This window comes from Geotrypetes seraphini, chromosome 7, assembly GCF_902459505.1.
Source record: "Geotrypetes seraphini chromosome 7, aGeoSer1.1, whole genome shotgun sequence".
NCBI lineage: Eukaryota > Metazoa > Chordata > Amphibia > Gymnophiona > Dermophiidae > Geotrypetes > Geotrypetes seraphini.
The window spans coordinates 145,534,702-145,555,986 of NC_047090.1; the positions used below are offsets into that span (position 1 = coordinate 145,534,702).

General features: G+C 39.2%; 1 protein-coding gene across 3 annotated transcripts in view; it reads left to right on the plus strand.

Annotated features, from left to right (window-relative positions):
* Positions 1-21,285, plus strand: part of LRRC9 (leucine rich repeat containing 9) — a 584,298-nt gene that overhangs the window by 339,131 nt on the left and 223,882 nt on the right. For all 3 annotated transcript variants that reach the window (XM_033952892.1, XM_033952893.1, XM_033952894.1), the window contains exon 22: positions 434-574. In XM_033952892.1, the coding sequence (XP_033808783.1) occupies positions 434-574 (141 nt within the window). The remainder of the gene's footprint in view (positions 1-433; positions 575-21,285) is intronic.

Below are 21,285 nucleotides of genomic sequence, written 5' to 3' on the forward strand. Positions count from 1 at the left end.
GGGATTTGATATACTGCTTTTTCTATATGGTTTATACAATCAAATCAGTTTACATATATTAGACAGGCATCTATTTTGTACCTAGGGCAATGAAGTGTTAAGTGACTTGCCCAGAGTCACAAGAGCTGAAGTGTAAATTGAACTAACAACCTCAGGGTGCTGAGGCAGCTGCTCTAACCACTAGACCATTCCTTTACCCAAATTTAATTCCTAGCTTAGGTTTTCTTGTTCCTGAGATGGCCAGGGCTGGGGTTCATAGGTGTAGTTTACCTTCTTACTTTGTGGGCAAAGGGCAAAGAAGTCACATTGACAGTGTGAAGAGGAAAATCAATTGAGCATTAGCATTGGCAACATTTTCAGGGAGGGGGCATTGCCCTCCCCAAACTATGTCTACGCTGCAGATGATTCTTTAATCATTTTTTCCTATTGTTAGATGTCCCTGTTACTCCATGCCAGAACTGATAAAGAGAGACCCCATACTCTTAGTTTGTTGTCATCTGCCCAAATTTTGAGTCAGACTAGCAAGAGCAAACTGGATATAAATTCTGAATTCGATCCTAAATGTTATTCTCTGGTAAGACCAAATTTAATTTTATAATTTTCACTTTACATTTAGTTCTGTCTATGCACCATTACACTTCTCCCTCCGTATTCGCTGTGATAGGGGATTAACAGAACCGCAAATTCAGAAAAAATGCAAATAACTCTTTCATATGTTATTCGCTGTTTTCTATTAAAAACCATCGTGAATATGGTGAAACCACTAATAACATGGTGGGAGATCTGGCCTGTTCCTGAAGGAGAGGCAAAACACGGTGAAGAAAGTGCTGGGAATTAGCGATTTTCTCTGTAAACGTTTGGAATCAGCGATTTCTCTATGCAAGCTGGTGTAATTTGGGGGAAGGAGCCAGCAAGCTAAAAAATGTGAATAATCGAAACTGCGATTACTGAAACCGCGAATTCGGAGGGAGAAGTGTATAGTATCTTTCTGTCAATGCAACATTACAGTATCTTGTTTATGGTATTTGAGATATGTATTTTATTGGTTGATAAATGTAGTTTATAATAATAATTTATTTTTATATACCACCTAACCAGCAGTTCATAGCGGTTTACACATTAGGTACTCAGCATACAATATAATAATAACATCATACATAATAAAATTCTAAGTAGCTAATACAAGCATTAAAACTAATGAATAAGAAAAACACAATATGAACTAAAATAAGTAGAGATAAAAAGATTAAAAGTACATTATAACTACATGATAATATGAAAATCAGTAATATATATTATACTAGTCTTATAGCCCGTTACATTAACGGGTGCTAGAATATATGTGAGTGTGTGTCTCTTTATTTCTTTCTCTCTCTCTCCATAGCCACTTTCTTTCTTTTTGTCTTTCTTTTTCCTTGGCTGTCCATCACCACCCCTTGCCTACTCCCCCTGTCCATTCTCCCTTCCTTTTACCTCCCCTATGTCCACCACCACCCCTTCACAGCTCTCCTTATGCAGCAGCAGCCCTTCTCCCTTTGTTTTACCTCCCCCCTGTCTAGCAGCACCTCTTTCCTTCTCCCCCTGTCCAACTTTAGGCCTCCATTCCTTTTTCTTCACACCCCCCTGTCCATCAGCACCTCTTTCCTTTTCCCCCTGTCCAGCAGTAGGCGTCCCTTCCTTTTTCTCCCCCCTCCTCCTTCTTATCCCTATGATACACTTACCTTGCTCTGCCTCTGATCAGAGGTTCCCAACAGCCGCCTAGTTGCACCCATTGGAAAAGTTCCCTCTGCCGCATCCGGCACCCCTCCTGACGTGACTCCCGCTGTCTTTCTTTCTGTCTGTCTCTGTCCCTGGCCCCCTTTGTCTGTCTGTCTTTCTGTGTATCTCCCTGCCCCTGTGTCTTTCTTCTTTTCTTTCTGTCTCCCTTTCTCCTTCTGTCTGTCTGTCCGAAGCAGCATTCCCTCCCCCTCCATTTCCCTCCCCCCACACCAGTTCCCTGTGCACCTGCCCCTGTGTCTTTCTTCTTTACTTTCTGTCTCCCTTCCTCCCTCTGTCTGTCTGTCCAAAGCAGCATTCCCTCCCCCTCCATTTCCCTCCCCCAACACCAGTTCCCTGTGCACCTGCCCCTGTGTCTTTCTTCTTTTCTTTCTGTCTCCCTTCCTCCCTCTGTCTGTCTGTCCAAAACAGCATTCCCTCCCCCTCCATTTCCCTCCTCCCACACCAGTTCCCTATGCACCTGCCCCTGTGTCTTTCTTCTTTTCTTTCTGTCTCTCTTCCTCCCTCTGTCTGTCTGTCCAAAGCAGCATTCCCTCCCCCTTCCATCACCCTCCCCCCACACCAGTTCTCTGTCCAGCAGCATTAGCGTTTCCTCTACCCCCCTTTCCCGCGGGCCCGACTACACATGGCGATTCAAGCAGCGTGTGCAGCAGTCTTCACATGCTGCTATGGGTCCTTCTACTGCCCTGATTTACTCTGGCACGTCCGGAGCAAATCAGGGCAGTAGAAGGGCCCGAAGCAGCGTGTGAAGACTGCTGCACACGCTGCTTAAATCGCCAGTCGGGCCCGCGGAAAGGGAAGGGGGGGGCGGCAAATGACTTGGGTCCCGGGCAGCGGAAAGTTGCTGGGCTCCTCGGTGGGGGCGCTGAGCGGCCGCGATCCCTGTCCTCCCAGACCCCCCCCCCCCCCCCCACCGCTGGAGGAACGGAGATTGGCGGCTACAGCCGCTGGCTTCGGCGTCTTCTATCCACTGCGGCCAACCCTAGTGGAAACAGAAAGTAGTCAGAGAGGGCGGGCCGCAGTGGACAGAAGACGGCAAAGCCAGCGTTAGCACGGTGCAGCGGTTTTCTCTTCATTTAAAGGCGGGTGAGCCAGCGAGAAGGAGGAGGTGGTGGTTTTGGCGGTGAGTGAGGGCAGGAGGGGGGAGTCGCCGGCTGTGCTATGCTTTCCCGATCTGGCCGCCACATAGGCACTGTGACCACGGACCTACGGATCACAGATCAGGAATCACAGATCACGCAGGTCTGAGTCGCATACGCGGCTAGCATTTTATTATATAGGATTATTTAAATAAGTGGGTTTTAAGATCTTTTTGAAATTGATAGTAAGAAATGGAGAAACAAGAAGATTCAAGCATGAATCCATTAATCCTGTTTGGAATGCTAAGGTCCTATCCTAATGAGCAAAACAACTGTAACAGGCCAAGGTGAAGCCAAGCCTTCCTGCTCTTCCTATAGATTCAGGGAAACAATTGTCAAATGTTCCTTTAAATTAATTTATCTACACAAAAGTAAAGAAAAATTCTGAAAGCAAAATAATGTGCAAAATGACAAAAGGAATCCATAACATTAGGTCTAATTGTATTTGTTTATTGGAATTTTGATATTTGACTGAAAATAAAGTAATAGTTATTTCAGTGCTTAGGGCCAAGCTAAATCTGTTAGCCCCACAAAAAATGCAGTGCAATTATGGCAGCTTGAAATTCTCTTGAGTTTTGCATTGGACATGTGGGTTAGTAAGTTGGGATATTCAAGTTGGGACATCCAAAATAGTTTACAAATAGTTTTACTGAATGTGGAGCCTTTAGTTAAATATGTATAAGGATGTTCAGTAATGCATATTTATTTGGCAACATGTACAGTGGGAACAGTCATTTTTCAAAAATCCATGCAAAAAAATCAGCTTCACTCATGAAGAGGAGGTAATTCTATAACTGAGTGCTTCCATATATTGTATGTGCCCCAAGGCCACACAATAGGAGCCTATTCTATTACAGAAACTGAGTGCCCAGGTTCTGTTGTAGAATACAAGCATAACTTACCATTGATACCTAACATTTTCTGTAGACATCTGGAGTTACAGCAGCTATAGAGCTGGTATAAATGAGGATGACGGAAACTCATAATTTACAGCATTATGTTATTTGTGGCCTTATATTCTGTCAAATCCTCCTAGGTGAAGTTCAAGGCAAGTTACAACAGTAATTAATGCAGCATGAGATTTACATACCATAATTTAAGTAGTCATAGGCACCGGAACGGGGGGAGTCACAGGGGCCATAGCCTCCCCAAAAATTTGATCCCTGGTGGTCCAGGGGAGCAGGGCCAGGACCGAGTTTTCCACGCTCCTGCCCGCTGCTAACTCGGTCAGTGACAGCTGATTTCTTTTGGCGCTGAGCGGCAACCAGCAGGAGCGTGCTTTGGCGCTGCCTGCTTGGTGCTCAATGGCTTTTTGGATTGGCTTCCACAAATTCTTGTGATTTGCAAAAGTTTGCAGGAGCCAGTCAAAGAAGTCGCTGATCGCTGAGCAAGCAGCGCCAAAAGGTGCTCCTGCTGGTTGCTGTTCAGCAGCAGAAGAAATCAGCTTTACACCAACCGGGAAGAGGTAGGAGTATGGGGCAGGGTGCACTGCAAAGCCTGGGAGAGAAAGGGCTGGGTGCAGAGTCTGACAAGGGTTGGGAGGGAATGGAGATTGGTGCAGAGACTGACAATGGAGGAAGGAAGGAAGGTGGCTGGTTGAAGAGCCTGATGGGTTGGGAGGGAAGGGAGCTGGGTTCAGAGTCTGATGTGAGGGAGGGAAGGAAGGAAGGGGGCTGAGTGAAGAGCCAGACAGGGGTTGGGAGGGAAGGGGACTGGGTGCAGAGTCTGACAGGGGAGGGATGGAAGGAAGGAAGGGGGCTGGGTGAAGAGCCTGACAGGGGAGGGAGGAAAGAGGGCTGGGTGCAGGGCCTGACAAGGGAAGGAGGGAGGGGGCTGGATGCAGAGCCTGGCAGGGAGAGGCTGGGTGCAGGGGTTAAGGAGTTGGGAAGGCAGGGAGGACAGATGCTCAGGGGGTTGGGAAAGACAGATACTGCATGTACTGGGAGAGGGTTGGGAAGGACAAATGCATGTGCTGGGGAGGTAGGAAAGGAGGAAAAGAGAGATGCTGCACAGGCAGAGTAGTGGGAAAGGAGAGAAATAATTGCTGCTGGTGGGGGAGGGATAAAGAACTGAGAATTGTTGAACATAGGTGTGTGGCGTGAGAGGGAAAGAGAGATGATGTATGTGGGGAAAGAAAGAGGGAGAACTGTTGGACATAATAGTGGTGGAGAGGAGGGAGGGAGAAATGTTACACTGGGAGGGAGGAGAGATGACCCAAAGAAGGGAGAGATGTCAAACCACGAATGGTAAGGAGAGAGAGAGATGCCAGGGAAGGAGGAGAGAGACAGATGCCAGACCGCAGAAAGGAGAGGAGAGAGATGTTAGACCTCGGGAAGAGGGAGGGAAGAAGAGAGAGATGCCAGACCATGGGAGAGGAGAGAGATTCCAGGCTATGGGAAGGAGAAGAGAAAGATGCCAGACCATATGAGGGGGGAAGGGGGAAGACAGAGATGTCTGACCATGGGAGAGGGTTGAGATGGTGCATAGGGATGGAGGGGAAGGGGAGACAGAGGGAGGAAATGGTGTACAGAGATGGGTGCAACAGGGAAGAGATAAGAAGAAATGTCTTATGGATAGATGGGAGTAGGGGAAAAGAAAGAGGGAGAAGATGCTACACATGGATAGATAGGAAGGGAAGGCATGGAAAAATAGATTTTGAGAAGAAAGCAGAAAAATGGAAGAAAGTTGAATGCTAAAAGTTAATGCTAAAGACATGGATGTATGGCAGAAAGGTAAGGAGAGAAAAACAGCAAATGGATAAGGTGGCCCTGGATACACAGTTAAGAGCACGGGCAGAAACTGGGAAAGATGGTTTGAAAACCAAAATCACCAGGCAACAAAGGTGTGGGAAATGATTTTATTTTCAATTTAGTGATTGAATTGTGTCAGTTTTGAGAAATTACATCTGCTGTCTATATTTTGCGCTATTCAGGAAGAAATGCATTTTTTCTATTCCTCTGGGGGTTGTACTGCATGTAGAGTCTTGCATCTTAGAGTTTTGTTTGTATATATTAGTACTTTTAGTTTGTGGTCCTATATTTGCATATGGGTTATCTGTGTTCTGCATGTGTGACCAAGGCCAGGTGTTCTGGTAGGAATGAATGTTGAGAAAATACAGTATGCTTTGCATAATTTAATTTTGTGGTTAACCATTATGTATTGTTAATAAGATTATATTGTTTGGAGGGGCGTGGCTTAACGCGAACACAAATGGACGTGTGATCGCGACGCTCCTCTTCAACTAGGCAACAGTTAAAAAAAAAAAATTATCCCCTTATTGCCGATTTCGGCGAAAAACAATTGTAATTAAAGCTGAAATTGTGGCAGATCGTTTTTACCCTCCTCCGCTGAAACTGAGACACGTCCTGAGAGAGGGGAGCCAAAAAGTAAGATCGCCGGTTTTTTCTCTCAGCGCTGGAACGGCGAGGCATCAGGGGCAGTTAACTGACAGAGCTTGAAGAATACTATGAGAAAGACTTGTACCGCCGATGCTAGAACAGAACCCTGAAGGAGGAGAGCCAAAAAAAAAAAAAAAAAGGGGAGATCTGTTTCTCTTTTGTAGGTTTTTATCTCTGGACAAGTTGCTGACGGTGTGACTGACAGAGATTTACAGTCTTCTCTGTGCTGGAGCGGCGCGGTATCAAGGATAAGTTGCTGATGGTGTGAGTGACAGAGGTATACAGGATTTTGAAGATCACTGTGGAGAAAAACTTGTGCCGCCAAAACTGAAACAAAACCCTAAGGAAAGAGAGCCAAAAAAAAAAAAAAGATCTGATATTTCCTCACTGGTTTTTTTTTCTGAGCTGGTGTAGCAAGATATCAAAGACAAACTACTGAGTATTGTGGCTGACAGAAGTCTTTGAGTCTCCTAACGACTGTGAAGAAAATAAAATCCACGAAAAAGAAGAGCAAGAGCATGGCAAGTACCCGACAAAATAAAAATGAAATTAGTATGTCAGCAAAAAGGCAGAAGCAGGATCAAATTACACCAAGTAAGGTCCCGCTTCCTGCTGAAGAAACAGATACACTTAGCAAAGCAGAAGTTATGGAGGAACTGAGACAAATTAAGCAAATGCTTAAAGAAACTGTGAGTAATATGGCCGAAATGAAGGAAGAAATACTAAATATCCATAGACAGATGGAAATAAATAATAAAAGAACAACTGACTTAGAAACTAAAATGGAGGCTATGGAATGTGAAGGAAATAGATGTAAAAATGACAGTTTGGAACTGATTCAATTAAAAAATCAGCTGGAAGATTATGAAAACCGAGGAAGAAGAAAGAATATAAAACTTTTTGGAATGCAGGAAAATTTGGAAGGGAAAAATGCCATACAATTTTTAGAAAATTTAATTCCCAAAATACTACAATTGGATTTCAAACAACCATTAGAAATAGAAAGAGCGCACAGGATCCCAGTAAAAAATATGGAAAATCAAGGCAGACCAAGACCATTAATATTTAAAATGCTAAGATATCAGCAAGCAATAGAAATCTTAAACGCTGCCAAGAAAGACAAAAATTTAAATTACAAAGGATCCAAAATATGGTTTTTGCCGGATTTTGCTAAAAACACAGCAAATAAAAGAAAGAGATTATTAGACTTGAGACCTCAATTAAAAGAAAAGGGATATAAATACGGATTATATTACCCAGCAAAAATGAGGGTATCTTCTGGAGATAAATCTTTGTATTTTGAAGATCCAGAAAAGTTAAAAACCTTTCTTTCAAAATCAGAACCTATGTCATTTTAACATAATGGAAGTTGAAATGATTAAAAAATAACAAGACTGATTTTGATGACATTGTGGGGGGAAAAAAAAAAATTTAATAAAAAACTGTGAGACTTTGGAATACTGAAGAAAGAAGAACAGGAAATAAAGAACAGGAAAATAAAATGAACTAAAGAAAAAGACAATAAAAATATAAAAGAAGAAATAGACAAGAAAGATAGACTGGAAACTTAAGAGACTAAACTTAGAAGAGTAAATATATGGATGGCTGGAGTAAAGAGTGAACAGAAAGAAATAAAAAATTGAATAAAAAATAAAAAAAAAGTATATTAAAAAAAAAAAATTTAAAAAAAATATATGAAGATATGTATATTTATTTTTAGATATTAAAAGGATGATAAGAATTGATTGAATAGAATGTACAAGATATAGGAAAAATAACATTACTATATTAAATATATGTTTATGATTGAATTTTATGATATAAACTAAAATATTGGGGAAATATAAATTAAAGATTGATGAGTGGATAAAGATACATTAATGAAATGTTAAGAATAAAATATGATTAAAGATATCAAAGGTTAATATAGATAGATAGGATTTTATGTTTAAAAAGAAGATATATTAAGATACACTGTGAAATATTAATGAATTTATTTTAAGAAAGGATAAAGGGGATATTAATTAAATATTTGTTGCCTAGAGGGGAGGGGGATGTTCGGGTTGCTGTTCCAATGAGTGTCCTTAAGCAGTCATTACATTGGGTGGGAAAGGGAGGGAAAAAGATGGGATATACTAGAATGATTAAGGAAAAGGTTAATAAGGGATTGGATACTATAGGGGTTAAAATGTGTGTCATTAAGAAAAATTTCTTAGATCTTAAATATAAAGGAAGGAAGGAAAAAGAATATGATGAGAATTATAAAATATACAATGTCTTTTAAGATATATTCTATTAATGTCAATGGCCTGAATCATGTAATCAAAAGGAAAAAGGTATTAACATTTTTAAAAAAGCAAAACGCGGATGTTTACTGTCTGCAGGAGACCCATCTTAATATAAAAGAATCACAGAAATTAACGGGTGGGTGGGTAAAGGAATGTTTTTTTGCTCCAGCAGAGGGTAAAAAAGCAGGGGTAGCAATTCTTATAAATAAAAAATGTATGGCCAAGTTTAAAGTAATAAATTCAGATCCACATGGAAGATGGATACATATTGATATAAGTATGGGAAATAATGCCCTGACATTGTTTAATATATATGCCCCTAATTCAAATCAATCAGAATTCTTTAAAAAGTTACAGAATATGTTGTTACCACTGGCTGCTTCTAATTTAGTGGTGGCTGGAGATTTTAATGCTGTAATGGATCCATTATTGGATAAAAAACCAGGTAAAAGCATAAAATCTTTAGGATTAGATAATTTGGCTCAATCATGTGATTTAAAGGATATATGGCGTATTCTTCATTTTAATGATCGGGAATTTTCATTTTGTTCACAGGTTCATAAATCATTTTCAAGAATAGATTATATTTTTGTTTCAACAAATAAGGTGCAACAGGTTATTGAGGCTTCCATAGATCCTATTATTATTTCAGATCATGCGGGAGTATGGATAGAATTACAATTGGATCAATTGGAAAAGGGTAGACCTCTTTGGAGATTTGATAATGCATTGCTTGTGGATGACAAATTTTTGGAAAATTTTAAAACACAAATTAATGATTTCTTTCAAATGAATTTAGTGGAGGATACAGAATGTATGGGATGCATTTAAAGCAACTATGAGAGGTAATATTATATCATATTCAGCTTTTATTAGGAAACAGACTAAAATGCAATATATAGAATTAGAAAAAGAAATTAAAATATTAGAAGCTAAATTGGTAAGTAAATGGGAAAATGAGACATTACAAGCTATTTTGAAAGCAAAAGGCAAATATAATGAATTAACTTCAAAAATGATAAAAAGAGATTTGTTTTCCAAACAAGCAATGTATTATGGAAGTTCTAATAAGGCGGGAAGATTATTGGCAAATTATCTTAAAGCAAAAAAAAGAAGAACTAATATAAATGGGATAAAAGATGATAATGGTATAATAACAAATCAAACAAATATAATTTTAAAACAATTTCTAAAATTTTATAAAGACCTGTATTCTTCCAAGCCTTGTTTGGAGAGACAAAAAGATGGTAAAAATTTTTTAGATTCTATTATTGGACCTAAGATTCCTGATCATATAAAACGGAGTTTAGATGAACCTATATCAATAAAAGAATTAGAAACAGCATTGAGATCTCTTAGAGTTGGATCCGCTCCAGGTGGTGATGGTTATACAGTAGAATTTTATAAAACATTTCAAAATGTTCTATCCCCATATCTACTAAATTTATATCAGACACAACTTATAAAAGGTGATATTAAAGGTACTATGGCTGAATCAATAATAATTGTTTTGCCTAAGCCAAATAAAGATCCAACTTTGGTTTCAAACTACAGGCCTATATCTTTAATAAATGTGGATAATAAACTTTTGGCGAAAATTTTGGCTTTGAGATTAGCCAAAGCTCTCCCATATATTATAGACACGCATCAGACGGGTTTCGTTGCTAAAAGACACTCCTCTAATAACTCTAGATTATTGTTTCATATGTTAAATTTATCAAAAAAAATGGATGAACCGGCTTTTACAGTTTCCTTGGATGCAGAAAAAGCGTTTGATAGGGTAGAATGGAATTTTATGTATCAGGCTTTAGAATGGTTTGGTATAGGTTCTGGATTTATACAAATGGTAAAAACATTGTATAGCTTCCCGATTGCAAGATTAAATATTAATAATATGATATCAGATGGTTTTCAATTGCGGAGGGGAGTTAGACAAGGTTGTCCTTTATCTCCTTTGTTATTTGATGTTGTATTAGAACCCTTATTATTAGCAATACAGCAAGCAAAGGGGATACAAGGTATTCCATATTCTGATATGGAATATAAAATTTCGGCTTATGCGGATGATATTTTGCTTTATTTGAGGAATCCAGAGTCTACCTTATCTTCTCTATTGGAATTAATTGATATGTTTGGCAAATTTTCAGGTTATAAAATTAATTGGAATAAATCTGAAATTATACCTTTAAATGTTCATTGTGTAAAAGGACTATTCGACGCTTTTCCGTTCATATGGAAAGAAGAAGGATTTAAATATCTTGGCATTCAAGTTAAAAATACAATTGAAGATACCGTAAAAGAGAATGAAAAATTTGTATTAAAAAAAGTTACGGAGTTGTGCGAGCAATGGAACCCTTTACATATTTCTTGGTGGGGGAGAGTTCAAACAATTAAAATGATGATGTTGCCTGTAGTTTGCTACCAAATGAGTATGATACCTATTTATTTTCAGGGGTCCTTTTATAAAAAGCTTAATAGCATTTTAACAAAATTTCTTTGGCTTGGTAAAACACCTAGAATAGCTTTAGTAACTTTGCAAAAATCAATTAAGGAGGGAGGGGTAAATTTTCCAAATTTTTATAGGTACCATCAAGCCTATATTCTACGTCAGGGTATGTATTGGATCCTCCCAGAACTTATAGATAATGCACCAGATTGGTTGTATTTGGAATGGCGCCTTATGTTTCCCCTAAATTTAGTTCATCTTCCAAGTATTAACATACCTAGAAGATACAGAGAAAATAAAATATTAATGGATACTTGGAAAACATTGAGGTTTATAAGTAAATTAACACCTATCCCAATAAACAAATCAACTAATCAATCTCTATGGATAAACTCCAAGATCAAAATTGGCGGAGCTCAAATCCTTTGGAAGAACTGGATTATTGCAGGCATTAGATCTCTAGACGATGTTATTTCAGAAGGTAAACTGCTGGAATTTTCACAATTGCAACATAGATTTGGTCTTAGTAAAACACAAATTTTTAAATGGTTGCAATTGAAGCAGGCCATTCAGGTTGGGTTCCCTGAATGGAAAACATTGAATAATCAATATAGTTTAAAGTTCTTATGTTTTCAAGCAGACTTCCTAGGACATCAAGCCGCAATGTGGTATAAATTAATATCTGAATATTTGAATAAAAAACCAAAAAATGGTCTAAGAGATATTTGGAGCATTGAGATTAAGCATCAAATTAATGCATCTCAATGGCCACTAATTTGGTCTTGGAGAATGAGATGTACAGTGTCAGCATCTATGAGACAAACTTGGTTCTTTTTATTACATAGAGCTTTTTGGACCCCTACACGTTTACAAAAATTAGATAGCTCTAAGTCTAATAAATGCTGGCACTGTAATCTTGAACCAGGGACGTTAGATCACTTACTGTATCATTGTCCCTACATTAAAAGTTTTTGGAATGCAATTTGGCCACAAATTAATAAATTGATGGAAAATCATATAGCAATATCATATGATACAGTATTATTTGGAATGATGATAAGAAAAAAAAGTCAAATTTCACCAGAAAATAACAAGCTTTTATTAATCATGACAGGGGTTGCCATTCAGCATATAACCAACAATTGGAAGAATTATAATAACCTAAATTATACATTTTGGTGGAATACAATATGTCATATATTCAAAATGGAAAGAGCAATAGCAATACAAAGAGTGACATATACTAAATTTATAAAAATATGGGGGCCATTGACAAAATATTGCAATGAATAAATAGTAAGATTTCTCTTCTTCTTTTCTTCTTTTCAATATCTTCTTTGTGACACACATGAAGGGGAGGGTAGTGAAAATAATTTTTATATAATATGATATAATATGATATAAAATATGTAATGTATGATTGAAAAGTACTAGAAGGGTGGGGGGAGGGAGAGGGGATAAAAATATATTTAAAATATGATGTATTAGATATAAAAGTGATATTGTGTATTCATCAATTGTATTTTAATATTTTGTACACTTTATGTAAAATTTGAAAATGAATAAAAATTATAAATCGAAAAAAAAAAAAGATTATATTGTTTGTATATATGAAAAATGAATAGAAAAAATTGTATTACAATTACAGTAGTACTATTATGGAGGCGGGGGTCTGGGGCGGAGATTGTGGGCACCCCCAAACAAAAAAGCGTTCCACTGCTTATATAAGTAGTAACAATAATCAATCAATGTAATAACAGTGATCAGTGTAACAGTAGACAATGGACAATCCGTATAGCAGCAACAGCGATCAGTGAAACAGTAATATCGGTCAATTCAACATAATAGTATAGTATTAATTGTTACTATACAGGTATAAATGAGTATTGTGGGGTTCAGGTTTGCTCCTAGCATAGATTTCTAGTGTGGTGAATTGGTGTGTGTGGTATGTTCATTTCATAATTATATGTAAGTCAAGTTTAGGTTGGGCTAGGTTCCTGGCCAGGATTTTTGGAAAAGCCATGTTTTAGGGATTTGTGGAATAGAGTGTATGAGGAGATAGTGTGAATCTCTGTAGATAGTGTATTCCACATTTTTGCAGCTCGGTATTTAAAGGAGTTGCTTTGTTGCCTTTTATGTTTTATTCCTTTCAGAGATGGAAAGGATAGTATCAGATGGGTAGTATTACATTGTTTAGTCAATTTTCCTAGTAGTTCAGTATATCTAGGGAAACTATCAGGGACTCGCCATATAGAGCCTTGAGCGCTAGGCAGCATATCATTGAATTCAATTTGTTTGTCAACTGGGAGCCAATGAAGTACTATCAGTAGTGATGTGACATAATCAAATCTCGATTTGTAGAATATGAGTTCTGTATTAATTGGAGTTTTTCTTTTCTTTTTTTTTGTAGCTCTGACATTATTTATTTATTTATTTAAAAATTTATATACCGCATACAACTATCCATATCACATACATAAAATCTTGTTTCCCTGAAGTTACCACATATAACACAGACATATCTAAACAACATCATTAGTAGTGCATTGCAGTAGTCTAGTATTGACAGAATTATTGATTGGACAAAAAGAATCTTATAGCATTGGCAGAGGAAATAGGGTCTGATCCTTTTCAGTTGTTGTGGCATATGACTTTCGGACTATGTTGTTGATGTGGTTTTCAAATGTCAGTGAGTTATATAGGTGATTCCCAGGACCCTGGTGGATTTCTTGAGATTGAGGTTGACTCCATCAGTCAGTGTGGTGGAGGAAGGGATCAGGTGCTCCTTTAGTTCAAACCATAGTAGTTTGGTTTTCTGGCATTTCGTTTAAGATGGTATTTTGCTGCCCATTCTTGTATTTTATTTAGGACTTGGGATAGTTTGGTAGTGAGGTTAATTGGATTCAGATCTATGGGGATTAGCAGAAGCATATCTGCATATTAGAATAGCCAAGGTCTAGTTTAATTGAGTTAAGAGTGGCCAGGGAAGATATTATACAGTATGGGTGAGATGAGTGATCCTTGAGGGTCCAGTAGTCAGCGTAGATTTCATCCTTCAGAACTCTGTATCAGCTGGTTCAGGATCTGCCCATCAGAGGATACAATGTCTTCTTGCACCACAAATGTCTCCAGGGGCTTCTGCCCAAGAGGAAAGGGTTAGGACAGTTGTTATAGTGGTAGATTCGATCACTAGGCATGTAGAAAGCTGGCTAGCTGGTGGTTATTTGCCTACATTGTACGAAGGTGGCAGATCTCACATGTCACCTAAGATTTTAGACTGTGCTGGGGAGGAACCTGCTGTCTTGATATATGTGGTACCAATGACATTGGGAACTGTGATAGGGAGGTTCTGGAAGCCAAATTTAGGTTCCTAGGTAAAAAGTTAAAATCCAGAACCTTCAGGGTAGCATTTTCAGAAAATGCTCAAAAGACAGGCAGAGCTCCAGAGTCTCAATGTGTGGATGAGGCGATGATACAGGGAGGAGGGTTTTAGATTTGTTAGGAACTGGGCAACATACTAGGGAAGGAGGAGCCTATTCTGCAAAGATGTGGAACCAGGCTGCTGGCATCAAAATTTAAAAAGGAGATAGAGTAGCTTTTAAACTAGAAACTCGGGAAGGCCGACATTCGCTCAAGGTATCTTTAAAAGATATCATCATAAAAGGGAATACAGAGCATCCTGATAGCAAGATTGCAATACAGGCCATTGTAGATCAGGTTTCCTTAAATACAGAACAGGCTGATTTTAAAGATTGCAAATTATCCATGCCAACTGCTGAGCAATTTGTAAATACGAGGACTTTTCAAAAAGTATCAGAACTTAATTTTTCTTGCATAAACAAATAAAGCTAGGGAGGCATGGTTTGGTGCACATATGTAGACAACCCTAATGCGCAGGCTTGAATTTTTTCACACCTACAGAAGTTGTTAGTCGCCGGCAGACCGCCGATGAGTGAGGAAATCTAAGTGAGCACCATCAGATTTTCGTTTTTGACAAAATGACAGAGAAAGTTGAACAACGCTACTGCATTAAATTTTGTGTAAAGCTTGGTGATTCCCAAGTGGAAACAATCTGCAAGATTCAACAAGCCTTCAGGAACGAAGCAATGGGCACCGCACAGATAAAGGAGTGGTACAACCGCTTTAGAGTTGGCCACACATCAGTGGAGAGTGAAGCACAGTCTGGTAGGCCCTCAACATCCAGAAATGAGATCGTCATTGACCAATTGAAGACCCTGGTGATGCAGGATCATCAAATCACAATCAGAGAACTTGCAGACGAGGCGATCATTAGCATTAGATCTGTTCATTCCATTTTGACTGAGGATTTGAGCTTCAGGATTTCAGCAAAGTTCATGCCAAAGCAGCTAACGATCGAGCAGAAGCAACTCCATTTGGAGATCGCAATTGCACAGGACATGCTGGAGATGTGAACAGTGATCCCAACTTCCTCAGCACAGTGATCACTGGCGATGAGTCCTGGGTTTATGGGTACAACCCAGAAACCAAGTTGATGTCATCACAATGGAAGCATTCAACATCCCCGAGGCCAAAAAAGCAAGTCAGGTCCGCAGCAATGTCAAAGTCATGCTGACCGTCTTCTTTGATTCCAGTGGTGTGGTTCATCATGAGTACGCACCATCCGGCACAACCATCACCAAGGGGTACTACCAAGAGGTTCTGCGTCGCCTTCGTAATGCTGTGAGATGTAAACAGCTAGACCTGTGGGAAGTGGGCAATTGGCAGCTCCATCACGATAATGCACTTTCCCATTCTTCACATTTGATATGGAGTTTCCTGGCCAAACACAACACACCTGTGATTCATCAGGCTCTCTATTCTCCCGACATGGCTCCGTGTGACTTCTGGCTTTTCCCCAAGCTGAAAATGCCCCTGAAAGGGACCAGATTTCAATCAAGAGAAGACATCATGCATAATGCGATGGACTAGTTACGAGCAATCTGAAAAGAGGCGTTCCAGCGCTGATTCCGACAGTGGCAGAAATGTTGGAAGAAGTGTGTGGCAGCCCAAGGGGACTACTTTGAAGGAGATTAGCATAAGATTGTTGTATCTGAATATGAGCAATTTTTATGAATAATGGTGTGATACTTTTTGAATAGCCCTCATATAAATATGAAAAACCTTGTTTGAAATGTCTGTAAGCAAATGATAGAAGCCTAAGAAACAAGATGGGAAAGTTTGAATATAGTGCACTAAATGAAAACATAGATATAATAGGCATATCTGAGATCTGGTGGAAGGAAGATAGCCAATGGTACACTCATAGTGGAATACAAATTATATTGCCATGATAACATGGATCGAATTGGTGGAGGTATAGTGTTATATGTTAAGGAGGGCCTTGAATTGAATGGACTGAAAATTCTACAGGAGCAGAAACACACTTTGGTATCCTTATGGGCAGAAGTTCCATGTGCAAAGTGAAAAGGATAGAGATAGGAGTATACTACCATCCGCCTGGTTATAAGAAATTAGGGAGGCTAACAATTTTCATAACACAATAGTAATGGGTGATTTCAGGATGCCCACATGGGCAAGCAGCCTATTTTGGCTATGCGCTCTCCTGGGGGCACAGTCGTCTCGCGCACCACTGATATAGCCCGTGTTCTGCGGAACTACTTTGCTTTACAATATGAGGCTGGCCCTCCCCCGCCAGCAGACATGGTCAATGACTATCTAACTTCCTCGGGGATGCCGCGTTTGCCGGTGGCAGCGGTTCAGCAGCTGAATCAGTCTTTGCAGACATCTGAGCTGCAGCAAGCTTTCGGGGCGGGTAAGACTGGTACTGCTCCTGGCCCCAATGGCTTTTCTGGGGAATTTTATCGGATCCTAGTGACACAACTTTGTGGTCCCCTGCTTGCTTATTATAATGAGACCGTGCGGTGCGGTTCTTTCCCGCGTTTTTCTAATGAAGCCTCAATAGCTCTTCTTCTTAAGCCTGGTAAGGCCGCTGATCTCCCAGGTTCCTACTGACCTATTTCCCTAATCAACGTGGATCTCAAGCTTTTTTCCCATATTCTGGTAAATAGATTTCTGCCGTATATCCCCACATTGATACATGGCAACCAGGTGGGCTTTGTTCCGGGGCGACAATCGGTGTTGAATGTGCATAAGATCTTACTCGCTCTGGCTCATGCTCAACATGTGGCGGTCCCCACCTTGTTCGTGAGCTTGGATGCATTCCATTTCCCCTCCTTCCCCACTTCATCTGGTGCTTCAGGTGTTTGGTTTACCCTTACGACGGGTCTGGACATGGGTGTGCCGGTTTCATGGCATCAGTGCCCAAGAGTCCCCCTTTCTGCCTATTAGATTTAATAGACACTTTTTGCTTGGTATGGGGTCTCGCGGTTCACTCACTGGGAAGCAATGGGGTTGACTTATCTGTTTCATAAGCCCTTTGCACAGCTCTGTCGGGACTATGGCCTGACGGGTATAGATCAGTTTGCATATTTGCAGATTCACCAAATGCCGGTCTCCCTCAGATTTCATCTTCGCTATTTGAAGGATGAGACCCCATTGCCTGACTATGCCAGATACCAGACCTCCTGGGTCCAAGATCTTCATGTAGTATTGCCTGATGATATTATTTTCACTGCTGTAACTAGACTGCCTGCTCTTAGGAAATATTTATATTTTTTTGAAATGCAATACAAATTGTTATTTTGGCTTTATGTTTCGACCAGGTGGACGTATAGAGCAAAGTTTTGCCCCTTCGCAGTTTGTGACAAATGTGGATATTTGGAAGCTACTCTTGGCCATATGTTTTGGTCTTGTCCTGCAGTTCAGGCCTTTTGGACTGGCCTGTTCGCATTTATTGGACGCATTTGGAGGATGACTGTCCATATATCACCTGAACTTCGTTTTAGAGTCCCTCCTCCCCATCACCCTCGACAGCCTGGCACGAGGACTTTCCTTCGGTGGTCCATTCTGTCTGCTCTCAAATGTATTCTACTACAATGGTTGGAGCCAGAAGCTCCTGCCTGTGCTTTCCTTGTGGAGGATCCAGATGATTACTTTACTTGCTTGGGAATGTCGGAGTGTCCTGGACCTCTCTTCTGCCTGTGGTCATTGCTTTATGGCCACCTGGGAACCTTTCTGGAATACTATGACTCCTGTGGCCAGGAGTCGGATTTTGAATTGCTGATTGGGTGGTTCTCCATATTAGTGCTTCCCCTCTGTTTTACTGTTTTTAGTATACTGCAATTGTTGGTAATTTGTAATTTTTCTCTAAAATTCAGCATAGTACTGGAAGTTGGCCAATGTTTCTCTTTGTTTATATTGTATTTTAATTGGCGCATTGTTTTGGCGTTTTTTGTACACCACCTAGAAGGCTTGATTGGGCGGTATAAGAAATTTTAAATAAACTTGAAACATGTGGCACAGAGGGTTCCAGAGGTGATCCGGGAAATTATAGACTGGTGAGTCTGACGTTGGTACCAGGCAAAATGTTAGAAACTGTTATAAAGAAACAAAAATGACAGAACATATACATAAGCATGGATTAATGCAGTGTCTCTCAAACTGTGTGCCATGGCACAGTAGTGTGCCCTGAAGAGTTTCTAGGTGTGCCACGAGAGATTCCAGAATTTTACTTTTTTTTTTTTAAATTCCCTTCATAAGTATACACTAGAATAGATGACATGTACTTTAGGTACGCAAGAGTCTGTCAACATTATGAACATCTGTGTGTTTAAGGATACAACCACCCAGACAAGCATCATTCTTTGACATGATTGATCCTTGAAAATTAATGACAAGTAATTTTATTTTTTTCTGCAGTGGTTATCCTAACTTGAGCAACAAAGCAATCAAGGCGTTGTTACTGTTTGGATCTTCTTATCTTTGCGAACTTGGATTTTAAGCTCTGACTGAAATTAAATAAAAAAAGAGAATGACTGCAGATGGTGGATGATAAAATGCATGTTTGCCTGTCGACTATTGAGCCGCGCTTTGAGTTCATATGCACTCAAAAACAAGCACATTCATCGCATTGATTAGCAATTCTATTCTATCTACTTTAGTTTCACCGTTGTTACAATTATCCATACATATCTTAAAGAACTTTAAATAAATAACTCTCAAATTTAATTTTTTGTTAGTTTTGCAATTTTATAATTTCAGTTATAATGTGCCATAAAAGATATTTGCTCTGTTTAGTGTGCCAAAGCTAAAAAAAATTTTGAGAGACATTGGATTAATGAGAGACAGTCATCATGGATTTAGTCAAGGAAAATCTTGCCTCACCAATCTACTGCATTTTTTGAAAGGATGAATGAACATGTGGATAAAGGTGAGCCGCTTGATATCGTGTATTTAGATTTTCAAAGGTCATTTGACAAAGTACCTTATGAAAGACTTCTGAGAAAATTAGAATGTCATGGGATAGGAGGTAAGGTCCTATTATGGATGAAAGACAAAAACAGAGAGTAGGTTTAAATGGTCAATATTCTCAGTGGAGAAGGGTAAATAGTGGGGGTTCCCCAGGGGTCTATGCTGAGACCGCTGCTTTTTAACATAATTTAGCAATGATCTAGAGATGGGAATAACTAGTAAGATAATTAAATATGCTGATAACACAAAGTTGGTCAAAGTTTTTAAATCACAAGAGGTTTGTGAAAAATTGCAAGAGGACATTGTGAGATTGGGAGACTGTGCGTCCAAATAACAGATGACATTTAATGTGAACAAGTGCAAAGTGATATATGTGGAAAAGAGGAACCCGAATTATAGCTATGTGATGCAGGGTTCCAATTTAGGAGTCACTGCCCAGGAAAAGGATTTAGGTGTCATCATTCATACATTGAAACCCTCCACTCAGTGTGTGGCAGCAGCTAAGAAAGAAATAGAATGTTAGGGATTATCAGAATGGAAATCAAAGATGAAAATGTTATATTGCCCTTATATCGCTCTATGGTACAGCCACACCTCGAACACTATGTGCAATTCTGGTTGCTGTATCTCAAAAAAGATGTAGCAGGATTAGAAAAAGTACAGAGAAGGGTGACAAAAATGATAAAAGGGATAGAATAATTTCCCTATAAGGAAAGGCGCACCTAATGCTCTTCAGCTTGGAGAACAGATAGCTCTGGGGTGATATGATAGAGGTCTATAAAATATTGAGGGGAGTGGAAAGGGTAGATGTGAATCATTTCTTTACTATTTTCATAAATACTAGGACTAGAGGGCATGCGATAAAGCTATTAAATAGTGGATTTTAAACAGAATGGAGAAAATATTTCTTCACACAACGTGTAATTAAATTCTGGAATTCATTCCCAGAGAATGTGGTGAAATCAGTTAGCTTGGTATTGTTTTAAAAAAAAGTTTGGATAATTTCCTAAAAGAGAAGTCCATAAGCCATTGAGATGGCTTTGGGAAATCCACAGCTTATTCCTAGGATAAGCAGCATAAAATCTATTTTACAACTTAGAATCTAACTAGGTACTTGGGACCTGAGTTGGCTGCTGTTGGAAACAAGATGTTTGATTGATGGACTTTCAGTCTGTCCCAGTATGGCAGTTCTTATGTTCTTAAGAATGCCATTCATTATCCTCAGAATTAGATAAGTTAGCTCATTTATAATTAAAGTGAGTGTATTCTTATTGGAAAAGAAAATGATATACTACTGATATTAAAAATAAAAAACAAACAAACAAAAAACAGCATTGTGCAGTTTAGAAAAATATAGAAGTATCGTGAAAAATTGCAAAAGGACCTTGTGAGACTGGAAGACTGGACTTCAAAATGGTAGATGACGTTTAATGTGAGCAAATGCAAAGTGATGCATGTAGGAAAGAGGAACCCGAACTATATTTACATGATGCAGGGTTCCGCATTAGGAATCACAGCCCTGGAGAAGGATCTAGGTGTCATCGTTGAGGATATGTTGAAACCCTCAACTCAGTGTGCATCAATGTTAAGACAGCAAATTGAATGTTAAGAATTATTAGGCATGGAATGGAAAACAAAGATGAAAATGTTATAATGCCTTTGTATTGCGCTATGGTGAAGCCGCACCTCAAATACTATATGCAATTTTGGTCACCACATCTCAAAAAATATGTGGAGGGTCATTTTTTAAAAAGACGTCTAAGCCTGACTTGGACATTTCCCACTAAAAGTCACAGAAACGTCTAGACCACTAGGACATCTAACTTTATTTGCCATTTTGACCAAGTTAGAAACATCCAAATCAGCAACATTTAGATGTAGGAGGG